This window comes from Eupeodes corollae, chromosome 1, assembly GCF_945859685.1.
Source record: "Eupeodes corollae chromosome 1, idEupCoro1.1, whole genome shotgun sequence".
In the NCBI taxonomy this organism is placed as follows: Eukaryota; Metazoa; Arthropoda; class Insecta; order Diptera; family Syrphidae; genus Eupeodes; species Eupeodes corollae.
Window position 1 is genome coordinate 203,238,399 of NC_079147.1, and position 12,363 is coordinate 203,250,761.

The 12,363-nt window shown below is 33.3% G+C and overlaps 4 protein-coding genes across 5 annotated transcripts; 2 read left to right on the plus strand and 2 right to left on the minus strand.

Moving 5' to 3' along the window:
- Nucleotides 1–443: 443 nt before the first annotated feature.
- Nucleotides 444–1,000, plus strand: LOC129953758 (uncharacterized). The gene is made up of 2 exons (XM_056067194.1): nt 444–670; nt 731–1,000. Exons 1-2 carry the CDS (start codon nt 551–553, stop codon nt 917–919), a joined length of 309 nt encoding a protein of 102 aa, XP_055923169.1. The 5' UTR covers nt 444–550; the 3' UTR covers nt 920–1,000.
- On the minus strand, nt 935–1,927 carry LOC129953757 (zinc finger CCHC domain-containing protein 10). The gene is made up of 3 exons (XM_056067193.1): nt 1,780–1,927; nt 1,557–1,719; nt 935–1,500 (listed from the first exon to the last, which is right to left on the minus strand). Exons 2-3 carry the CDS (start codon nt 1,601–1,603, stop codon nt 1,050–1,052), a joined length of 498 nt encoding a protein of 165 aa, XP_055923168.1. The 5' UTR covers nt 1,604–1,719; nt 1,780–1,927; the 3' UTR covers nt 935–1,049.
- Nucleotides 1,928–2,664: 737 nt separating this feature from the next.
- LOC129953756 (transmembrane protein 169) lies at nt 2,665–5,318 on the plus strand. 2 transcript variants are annotated; one of them, XM_056067192.1, is made up of 3 exons: nt 2,665–3,240; nt 3,868–4,375; nt 4,434–5,318. In XM_056067192.1, exons 1-3 carry the CDS (start codon nt 3,103–3,105, stop codon nt 4,997–4,999), a joined length of 1,212 nt encoding a protein of 403 aa, XP_055923167.1. In that variant the 5' UTR covers nt 2,665–3,102; the 3' UTR covers nt 5,000–5,318. The 2 variants fall into 2 exon arrangements, with proteins under 2 accessions (XP_055923167.1, XP_055923166.1); XM_056067191.1 differs by having other exon boundaries at nt 2,715–3,240; nt 3,859–4,375.
- A 694-nt stretch (nt 5,319–6,012) lies between these two features.
- Nucleotides 6,013–8,008, minus strand: LOC129953755 (retinoid-inducible serine carboxypeptidase-like). Its single transcript, XM_056067190.1, has 5 exons — nt 7,740–8,008; nt 7,001–7,581; nt 6,728–6,938; nt 6,475–6,660; nt 6,013–6,403 (listed from the first exon to the last, which is right to left on the minus strand). Exons 1-5 carry the CDS (start codon nt 7,795–7,797, stop codon nt 6,105–6,107), a joined length of 1,335 nt encoding a protein of 444 aa, XP_055923165.1. The 5' UTR covers nt 7,798–8,008; the 3' UTR covers nt 6,013–6,104.
- Nucleotides 8,009–12,363: the final 4,355 nt, after the last annotated feature.

Genomic DNA, 12,363 nt, shown 5'->3' on the forward strand with positions numbered 1-12,363 from the left:
GGCATGTCAGAGAAAATTTAGTTAATTTTTTATTTAGCAAACATTTTGGATGGTTAATTTATTGACAGCTGAGTTATGGATTTTCATTCGTATTCCATACACCAAAACATAATTTACAAATATATTTTGTGAATTGGTATTTTTGTATGAAAGTTCATATTAGAAAAGCAAATTTTCCAAAAAAATCGACAAGATCTGTTTGGCTGCATGAAATTTCTTGAAAATGTTGAAATAATTGTTAAATAAGTGTTTTTGTATGAAAATTCATATTAGAAAAGCGAATTTCCAAAAAAAAAATCGACAAGATCTGTCTGGCTGCATAAAAGTTCTTGAAAATGTTGAAATAAGTGTTAAATAAGAAAGACAAAAAAGTTTTAAGAAATAGGTAAATACATCAAGTTACTAAACATGCATTCAAAACCTTTATAATTCAGGCTCACAAACACACCTTATAAGTAGCATCAAACGTACCTAATAGAATTTTATTAAATTGTTTTTATTTTCGTTTTTTTTTTTTATATTGTTAAAGTCTTGTATAAAAAGAACAAAAATGAAACGAAATGTTTTAACAACTGCTGATGTACAAAAAGAGCAACTTTTTTTAGTTCAACTCGAGCGTGAATTAAATACTATCTTAGGAAAAATTAATGAAAATCTCAATACTTTGAAAGTAGGTGCTTCTGAAACTTACATATTTGTCCAAGAACCAATCAAATATTTGTTATTTTAGGTTGAAGAGCTGCAACTAAGATCTCAGGCAGTGAATATGTTGGCTCCTCACAGCACTTCACATAAGGTTGAAGCTATAGCCAAACAAGAGGCTCCCCCTGTTTTCAATGACAATCCAGAAGTAGTGAATCAACAAGAAATTGACTTAAACATTTTACTAAAAAATATCAACGAAGAAGAGGAGGATTGAATAGACGTTTCTGAATAAAATCAAAATCATTTTTATTACTTATTAGTTATTATCTATAAAATAAAGTATTTCAATATTGTACTTAAGCGTGCTACACAAAAATGTTAAAGCCGTAACTTATTTCATGAATTCAATCTTCTGAGGAGTCACTGTTGTTGGCAGTTTTTTTCCGTTTTTCTTTCTTTACCCCGGTGGCGCCATCTGAGGAAGAAGATGATCCTTCAGATGATGAACCTGATGCGCCTGACGAAGACGAGGATGATGAGGAGTCTGACGAATCGGACGATGAACTATCATCGTCACTTCCTGATGATCCGGATTCAGCACTCGAATCTGAATCAGAATCTGAACTGGAATCAGAACTTGAGTCGTGCTTTGATCGTTTCAATTTCGGCTCCTTAGCTAGATCAGTAGCTTTTTTTTGCTCCTTATTGGCTAGATTCTTGCTCAACTGTTTCGTCCTCGAAGTTCTATGAACATATTTTCTTTTTGCTTGTTTGCATTCATAGCTCCAGTGACCGAACTCGAGACATTTCTGACATCTCACTCCATTTGGGAATGCAGCAGCTAATTTTGCATTTCTAAAGAAATAAATTCGTTGTTAATTTAAGAAAAACTATGTAAATGGATGGTTTACCTTTTTTTAAGGGACAATTTTCTGGCCGCTAGGCCAACGAGTGTCATTTTGCAAAACCTCAAAAATCTTTCGGACACAATTTTTGATATTTTCTTTTACAAACGTTTCACAGAAAAAATTGTAGAGATTTTGTTTATTGAGAAATCCTTTTAAAAGGCTCTTTCTAGTAGGATAATATAAAGTTTTTATTTATTTTTATTTTTTATTATTAAAAATGGTTTACTTTTCATAAAGGGACGATCTAAGCGACGTCTCTTTTTCTTCAAATGTCACTTTCATTAAAAATTGTAGTAGATTGTTATTAAGAGCTTTCATCTTACGTTCCAGGTTGTAGAATTTATTGACATACTTTAAAAGGATACACTGCGTGACACATTAATCAGCTAAATTTTATAATAATTTAAATTATTCCGCTTTTGAACAAGTTAAAATATTTAACATTTACTTTTTCTTGCAGCATTCTTGAGATTAAATGGTTGGTCATCTTTTTTTATAAACATAATAAATAATCACACCAATTTTATCAAGAGTGGGATAGAAACAAAGCAAAATGCCAACTGTTTTAAAAAAAGAGTCACTTCAAATAATTTTACATTTCGCAGTGTATACACATTTTATATTAAATTGATGGATATTACTATGTCACGCCGATTTTCATTAAATGCATTTGTTTAGAATTTAAAGGCAAATATTTGCATCAGAAATTTAATTTGTGAACAGAAAATAATAGTGTAGGTATGTGTTAAGTCTGTAATGTAATGCGTAATACCCGTGGCTTCATTTCATGAAAAGTTCTTAGACATTACCTGCACACAGGAATGGTTGAGAGTCGTAAGTCACTAGGCCTTGGCTCTCTACGAGCTATTGCGCCAACTAACTTGTATAAGTCTGTAATATCAACTTATGTATATACGACCATGTATAAAATACACATTAATTTTTCAATGATTAATACAACTAAGTACGAATTTAATTCAGACTGCAACTCGATAGATAATTAAGCATTGTAAATCTTAGAATGGCAAATAATCAAATCAATGTACACAAGTAATTTAAAAACAATTTCTATTAAAAGCTTTTGTCTGTCATTGTACTTAGACAGAGGAGACAGTACAAAAGTGAGGGTGGAAATAATGTTATGGTAACATCAAATAAGAACAAGGACACCGCTTGGAAGATGAAAAATCAATAAAATAAAACATTGCAATACCAAAGTGCATAAAGTGAAAGTCGCAGTTCATTTTTCTTCTTCAATATTCCAGTTCCCATCCAGTTTTTTAAAGTTAATTTTTGTATAATATAAACATTAAATCAAAGCATAAACTTTAAAGCATTTATATTAATAAATTATGGTGAAATAAACTGAATATCAGCATTTGTCGGCAAAATATATCCCCGGGCCCGTTTGTTTTTGTTGTTATCCATTTTAATTACTTAGTTTGTTTGTTTTTTTTTTTAATTTGGAACAAAGACATTTTTAACAAAATTGTCTCAGCCAGGAAGTATTTTAAAAAAACAACAAGCTCACTAATTTGTTTTTATTAATATGGTTGGTAAAACTTTGTTGTCAACCGAGGCCAACATGTTGAAAGAACGCCCAGTTTTCATACCACCTCGAAAGCGACAGACATCAAAGAAAACAAATGGAACGCAGAATTATGTTGATCATATAGTTGCAGTGCAGGTAAAGTTATTTTTTAAAAGGATTAGATAATACAAATATATGTTCGTTATTTTTAACTTGGCGCACTTTGAAGTAAATGAAAGAACTTACTACTTCCTTTTTTTTCCGTTTGGCAATATTTTTTCCCATGGGTACCTGCAGAAGGAAGGGACTAAATGACTTTGTTTAAAGTTTGGTGGAAGCATGCCATTAAAGGCGAACGGATAGCTGGTCCCTTCCGGTAGCAAGTTATCCCCACTAATCAACTTTTATTTTGATTTTTCCCAAAAAAAGTTAACCGACTGAAATGTGTAACATGTACCTACTTATTTTAAATTGTCAGAATGAGATTAGAAATAGCTTATAAAAACAAAATTTAGCAATTTTATCATTCTTTTGATTACAAAGTTGCATATATACATACATACGTAAGTGAGGCACTTAATCTTATCAATTGACACATATGATTGACATGATTCGTGGATACTTATTAGACTTAGAGAACACAAATTTGCACAAAAAGTCATAATTTATATTTGCAACTCATTTTATTTCCGAATTTTGTTTACAAAAACATAAGTAGTTATTTTCAGAATTATTATCAAAATTTATAAATATTAAACATTTTTTATTATCAAGAACCGTCAGAAGGTATCTCCTTCATCGCCAGGCTTGGAAGATGATCTTCTTAAAACATCACTCATTCTCAAAAACAAACAACCACTGCCACAAATCCCACTGGATGAAACTAAATTATCAACAACTCAACTTCAGATAAAGCCCATTTCTGCAAGTTCAGATAATATTTACGAAGGTGAGGAAAGTGAATTACAACATTTTGAAAATCTACCTCCGGTATTACTGCCATCAACTCGCCGTGAAAGTTCCACCGTAACGCCCAGTAGTTATTCCGAAAGTAGCTTAGATGCTAAATTGAGCAAGTCTCAAGACTGCCTCAGTACTAGATCATCCAAAAAACGAGTAAATATTCGAACGGATATTAAACATGTTCGAAACAGCAATAGGAACTCACCGGAAATAGCTAACTATGAAGATTTGGAATCGGGTGAAACTAGTGTACTCAATGGAGATGATTTTAGTTTGGAAAGGTTCAATACTAAGCGATCCGTCGATAGTCATTACTTGACAATGACAGGTAATTTTGTATAAAATTAAAAAAAAAGTAATAACTTAACGCTGACAAATATTTCAAGGTACTATAAAACGAGGTCGAAAAAAAGGTCAATGTGTTGATCTTCAAATAAACATAAGCCGTGCGGAACTCGAGCAAATAAACGCAGTTGCGATTGCTACTGAAACCAAAAAGAAAGCCAATCTGTGGTGGACCTGTTCGTTAACTACGGGACTCCACATCTTTATCCTATCGATGATAAGTCTTCCATTTGTGATTTTATTCTCGGCAGTTTACTCGTTTTACATCGGCACTCTAACTTGGTACAATGTTTTCAACTATTTCAATGAGGAAAAAGGACTTGCTTACAAATTTTTTGTGTCACCGCTACTTGTTCTCACTTATCCCGTAGGAATTATAATTTGTACTATAGGCCTAGGTATTTACGCTGGGGTCGTTCAAATCAGCTTGCAATTCAACAGTTGGTTAAACGAAGTCGGGGACATAGAAAAGGGCTTCTATGGATGGCTTTGTGCCTTTCTACACCTATCCGACTGTAGTCCGTATGAGGTCGTAATTTTAACCGATATTCGTATGCCCGACGAGCATCCGCATGCAAATACATCGACTGAGGAGCTATCACTATAATTTTTTGTCTGCCAAATGAAAAGGCAGCGTTCGCGAGTAAAATGTTTCTAAGAAACCATTTTGGGAAACAGTCTCAAAGCATGTTGGTTTCATTTCTTTGAATGGTGATAATAATGTGGAACTTTGTTAATAATCCTATGTATCTTTTCGTGTAAGTCCCAAGCTATGTAAATACATAAGATATTAATAGTTTGTATTACGCTTAAAAATTGACTCTCTTCAAAAACAAACATACTTTACTCTCAAAAAAATGTTCGCCATCCAGAGCTAACAAAATTTGATATATTTTCATATCTATTAAAATTTAAAAAAAAAAATACATTAAAAAATTGCATTTAATTGTTCCGAAAGCCAAATTATATCTAATAGTAATGTTCGTAGACAAAGAACATAAATATTTATACACACAACATAAAAAAAAAACAAAGAATATTATTTAGGTAAAATTATAATTTTACAAATTATGTAACTCGGAAATTATAATACAAATAAATTAAGTTTTTCAATTTTTGTACTCATTTCTTTTTAAATTTTGTAAATATAATATTTATACATTTGAAACAACTTAAAGGCATATGGCATAATTTATAACTGTGTGCATCTTTTAAATTAAAATAAACTTTAACTTATAATAATTTTTATAACCATATATTTAAGAGTTTTTAATAGAATTTATTTGAAATAATTTTTGAATGAGAGTTCAGGATCCTTCTGCCATGTCTAAGTAAGTAAAAGGATAAGCACTATCTGAAACATTAACTCTACAATCGTATTATAAATTTGGTATGTAGAGGGTTGTTAGATCTTAAGAGCCGATGTTGAATGTGAAACACACCTTAACGTCAAGTTTGACATTCCTCAATTTCAGATTGACTCAATTTAACAGGTGGGTGCCATTTGCCACACAGCCAACGAAACAATGGGCGTTACAAATTTAAATATGCCCATGCCTCATTTGGCCGATATTATATTTAATACCGTACCGATATTCTCATAATAAAAAGAAATTACAATGATTTCCTAAATAATTTTGCTTTATTCAAAATCACCATCTGCCCTCAAAATCTAACCACCTGTTATTTATTTTTTTCAAAAACAGAATTTTTTAATTATCATATTTTGTATATTTTTTTAAAATAAAGTCCATTGCACGAGGGTTATCATTTGGTACCATATGTCCAGCTCGGTCAACCCAGAACATGGCAAAATTACCAGCTTCTTTTTGATATCCTTCCAGAACTCGGTCAACAACAATTCCTACCCTGGGTGCAGATTCGTAGGCAGATTTATTATTCCATTGCATGTCATTGATCCAGTTTATTGTACCTGGAGTTGCACAAATAAGATCTAATTGTCCCGAAAACACAGCTACTTTTAGAGTGGTTGAGTTGAGTAGAGTTTCGACTTTAAAACAATTAAAAAAGTTTAAATTAATTTTCTTTTGTTATTTGGATGTCTTTCTCTTAAAGACTTACCGATTTCCACAGCTGGTTTCATAAAATCACCCATCAAAACGTTAAATGTTGTGCTACTTTGTGATCCCCAAACAACACTCGAAGGTATTTTCAAAGCCTTACTAACCTGTTTACGCATGATGTCCTGTAAAATTTGATCACGGTTTTCATCTAAGTCGAACTTAACTAAGGTTCTGTACATTCGCTCTAAAATAATTAACACAAATAAATTCGAGTCAGCTATAATAAAGAACTAAATAGAGTTAAATTTAACCTTCATTGCTCAGCAATGATCGTGTGTACAATTCTCCGTTTGTGGGCAACAGAATGTTATAGAAATCAACTCCTTTCGACTCGTCCAAGAGAACTCGTTGAGTGTCGCTCCAAAGCAAAGTAGATTGGGTATATTTACCCTTGTCAAGTGCATTTTGGGTTTTCTCGGCTGATTTCATGATTCTATTGTAGCCACTGTGATCAATCATGCCCTAAAAAATGTACCTTCATAATTTAAAAGCACCATAACTTATACTTTGTTTTGTTTTCTTACCATGTTCAACAAAAGTGGAGCCCAAGCGTTTACAGAATCCATAGGTGAAACCCATGGATCTCCTAGTGCTACCGACTGCAGATTACTTTCGATTTCCTTCTTTTCGATGGCTCTGTACAATTCCAAAGCAAACTCTGGGGCCATTTTCCCACCATAGCTTTCACAGAAAATGTGCAAAGGAACTTTCTTAAATTCAGGATGATTTTTGTAGAATCCTTTCATAAGTTCAACCAAATCAAGAGCTATTTGTTTATTATTTTTCGTAAGGTATTTTGAACTATCCACATAACTAAATCCACTTCCGACTGGATTATCAATAAAAAGAACATTCATATCCTTTACCCAAGTGTGATTTCGTGCAGTCAGTTCCAAGGTCAATGGACCGAGTTCTTCAAAATTTCCATAACCAGTCGACGATGCTCCAGGTCCTCCCTGTAACCAAATTGCTAGAGGTCGGTCAGTGTATTTGGAAACATTTGCTGTTGTGTAGAATAACCAATAAAACATGTGAGCGCCTTTGCGGACATCAATATAGCCATAATCTTGATTGCCAGGTCCAAATTCTTCCTTAGCTGAGGTTACTAAAAATTGACACAGATGAGGATTACATTAAGAATTTAATTTCTTTAAAGTCCTCTTGTTGTTTTAAGTTATCATTTTTGCAAACAGACTTTCACTTCAAATACATAATACACTTTTATTTGAACGAAATGTTTATTTAAAATGTTCAAACACTCACTTTCAGCTAAGAAGAAGCAGGCGGTAATCACAAAAGCCGCAACTAACAATCGGGCCATTATGTGTAGTGGCGATATAGAAACAGAAATCAGAACTGAGCCACTTTGTTTGCGGGCTTTTATATAAGTCAATATCTATCGGTTGTATAAATCCACCTGTATGACGGTAGTAGTTGGGATTGGTTTGTTATCTTCTTAAACTTTCAATTGTTGGACTTATTTCCCACTTTAGAACAATTTCACCTCATTACTTCTATAAGTAAATCAATTTAAGTACCTAAACAAATATGTATCACAAAGTCGTGATAAGAAGTTCTCATCATGACAAGTGATATAAAATGAAAAATTAATTTCCAATAGCCTACCTATCAATTTCTAAAATAAATCTATTAAACTGCGTCATATCTACAACATAGAAAAGATACAATCGCAAGTTTGTAGGTTGTTTATTAATGTTCTCACGTTTTCTAGCTTATGGGGTTATCCAGCACTCATGGAAGAAAGAAGTCTCATGTTGAGTTAATGACCGAGGAAAAAAAGTTGAACTAGAAACACACGCCCACTTTGAATTTTGCTAATAGACCAATAAGTACTTAATTAGAATAATAAACTTGCTAATGAAGAATTAGTAATATGTGATTTGTTATATGTAATCTGATAGGGTGACTTTGAATACACGTAAAGATTTACCATTTAAATAATAATAATCAATCAAACTTAAGAACTACTGTATTTTATAACAAAGATAGCTTAAATTACGGGTAACTTTGAAACATTCTTTATCAAAGAAGGCTTCTTATCTCTTAAACGAATATAAGCTTGAAGCTTAAAGTATAGTAGGGTAACATTTAAGCCAAGTGCTGTCGCTGATAGCATTAAGAAACACTTTAAAGTGTGCTGTTTTCACCTACGATACTTACTATGAAATACCTACTGTTAAAACTTTAATCACCTAAAATATGATAAAGTACTTTTTTTTTAAATGTTTCTTCGAAATTTTTTAGACTATCATGGATAAATATTAAAATTCTTTAATCCATTAACGAGTCGCTAAGTTGAATTAAATATTTTAATTCTGAGGATTCTGTTTATTTCGCTTCAGAATTTACCGAAGAAGCAATAGTATCGAAAATAGAATTTCCTGTCGCATATCAATTTTTGAAATAAGAACAAAATGTTTTGAAACGGGTTTAGACACGCCCTCTAATAGTATTTTAAAACTTGATGCCAAACAATAGACAAATCTTCTTAAAAATTAAAGAAGTTCTAACTCTAGAATTAAAGTAAAATAAATTAAAACAAATTTAAAGTATTTTTTAAATCTATGTACCTTGTTTTACTGGCATTTTTAAGGGTTCCATATGATTTATCGGTACGGTAAACCCAATGCGCTTACACTTTAATACAAGAAATCCTAGTTTCTAATGCTATTCTAACAACAATAATTATTATTTTTTTCTGTATAATTTCCACATTATACCTACATGTTCCCCGTGTATCCTAAAGTTAATTTTTTGGATGTCTTGTTACAAGTTTATCATATGAAAAGGGACATGAGTGAAATTATATTGTGAATGACATAAATTACAATTTCTGAATCACATTTTGAATATTGAACTACAAATCCAACTGGCTTCTAGTTTTTACTTACTTGTCGGGTGAGCATTTTTCGAAAAATTTAGAATATCTTTCAAATATTTCCCTTGATTTTTTGGAACACATAAAGAAATTGGCCAGGTTCAGCTGACATAAGGGACTTGAAAGTAAGGCAAGTTTCTAGTATCTGATTGGTAAGCCGCCAAAATAATGCCTTCCAATTAAGGAAACTTTATTGGAAAGTAAGTCAAGAAAAATCTTTCTAACTATCAAGTCAAGTCAACTTATTTTAAAATGACAACTGATCATTCAAGTGAAAGCTGAGCTTTACCGATCTATAATTTATTTAATTTTTGCACAATTTGAATTGTAGCTTGTCTGAGAAGTGTCTTTTAGACAATAATGTGTTTGGTAGTTCTTTTACTATGAACTTAAAGTAAACATTTGTGAAGTAGAGTTCTGAACTTGAAATTCATGACACTTGGAAAACTAATTAGTTGCCTTGGTCAAAATTTACGTTCAAAGAATGAAGTTGACTGCAAATGAAGTCCCTTATGTTGTCAGAAGCTACCCATTGTCGTAATATAGAATTTTTCCATTTACAATTATAAAAACTTGATATAAATTACTGATTTAAACGTAGTTACTTTTCTTGACTTCCACTATTATAATGGTCAGCAAATTTTTGAAGAAATGTGAAGAGTGTGGGAGCTTTAATTTTGTTGTGCTGTGAATCATCGAAATGCATACTCAGTGAATATACACATAATATGGGTTTTTTTTAAGGCCTTTTTTTTTACATTTTGTTAACAGTGAGCAACAACAAATTGAGCATCAGCAGCAGTGAAGATAAGGCAATGAACAGGTTCAGAAAACATAAGGGACTTCATTTGCAGTCAACTGCATTCTTTGAACGTTAATTAAAACCAAGGCAACTGTCAACGGCAACACTGCCATAAACCAGAAACTCATCGGAAGAAGGAGAGATAGGGAGTCGTCGACGTCGTTTAAAAGGGATAAGTCGCCTTCTGCGCATTCTAATGTATATTTCAGTTCTAATCAGTAAATAAATATTATACTTTTTTTTACAAATCAAAAGTTTTGAGTTCATCTTGACAGAATCAGAAGTGGGATAACCTACTTTCTAGTTAAAAAAATTCAGAAATAATTTTTTTTAAGAAATCCATTCAGTCATAAGTTAGAATTTATTATCTTTGGCGCAACGACAACGAAAATGTATATAGATATAAACGGAGTAGCGATATACTCAACGAGAACATAAAGAAACGTCCAACGGGGAAAAATCAAACAAAACGAATTCATTCAACGAAAATACTGAAAACGAAAGAGGCGGAGACAGACCTACGAGCCTCGACACTATAAAAACGAAAGAGACAGGGTTACGTTCCAACGAGTCTCGAAACGTAAAAGTAAACGAAATAGGAAAAAAAGAAACTAAAAAAAAACTTCGGGAGGACAACGAAACAGAGTCGGCGGCACACGATTAGGAAAAAAGGAAGATACATAAAATAAAATGATTAAATTCGAAAGCTTAAAAGTTGCCCAATTAAATTGCCTTTTGCAATCGAAAAACCAACCAAGGATTGGCAATAAAGCGCAAAAAGTTGCAAAATTAATTTGGATCGGATGTGGTGGAGTCGGAAGAATTAGAGTCGAGCGAGATGGCTACGGAAGAGTCGTGGCAAACACAAATGGACGACTTGAAGAATACGATGACAAATCTGACGAAAATTGTAGGTGAATTAGCTGTGGGTATAAGAAACGTCGATACGGCCACGGCTACACCACAATTGCCGACGAACCCGAGAGGCCAAGAGGGTCCTCCTCACGACAGAGCAGCGTCTAATGCAATGTCACACGGTTCGGGTTCGACGGAATCTTCAATCTATGGAACGCCACTCACATGATTCTTCCAAACAAAACACACGATATCATCGGTATTCTCCCTGAATTCGATCCAATGAAAAGAAATCTATCGTCACAACAATTCATCGCAAAAGTAGAGCAATTGCGTTGCTTATATTCGTGGAGCAATGAAATGATGCTCTTTGCGGTTCAACACAAGCTTAAAGGAATAGCAAAGAGTTGGGCTGATGCACTGCCGGTATTCCAGACTTGGTCGGATTTTACCAGTGCTCTGCTTAACGATTTCCCTAGTTCAGTCAACGTAGCAGAAATACATCGAGAACTAATGAAACGCAAACGTAAGTCAGGCGAATCTTTGGTTGAATATTATTACGCAATACTTACCATTGGAAGACGAGGTAAGTTGGATGATCGTTCTGTTAATTCTTACGTTATTAATGGTATTAATGATCCCAACATTACACGAACGCTCTTGGCTATGAACTTCGGGACGTGCAACGATCTTTTGAGGTCGTTAGAAAGTTTGTCCACAACAGTTCCTGCATATTCGTCGAGAGGGGTATTGTCAACAGTTGGTTCAACTGAAGCTGAAGAACGGAAACCAGACTTCGGACGAGCTATGAACTTCCAAAAAAATATAAAATGCTACAATTGTAACGAGATGGGACATATATCATCCAAATGTACCAAACCACCAAGAAAGGCTCGATGTGCGGTTTGCAATAAAGTTGGCCACGAGTCGAAAACTTGTCGTGCAAACAAGTCAACAATCGCCAAGGTCGAGGAAAATGAGGTAGTTGCGCAATTTATTCCTCCTGTCATGAAGGATGTTGTTTTCTCTGGACAGAAGCATTCAGCATTTGTTGACACGGGAAGTGATCATTCATTTATCAACGAATCAACATCTCCGAAAGGCGTAGAACGAAAAGAATCTGTTAAACAATTTAAAGGGTTCGGAGGTTCCATCGTAGAATCAAAAGAAGTCATCGAGGTGGTTCTGCGGATGGATAATCAAGAAATGCACGTTACGTTTCAGATAGTACCAGATGAGATTCTACCTCAAGGGATTCTTTTGGGTCGCGACGTTCTATGCGGGAAAAATCATCGTATGATACTCGAAGCTGGAGTTTTGCAAATTCAATC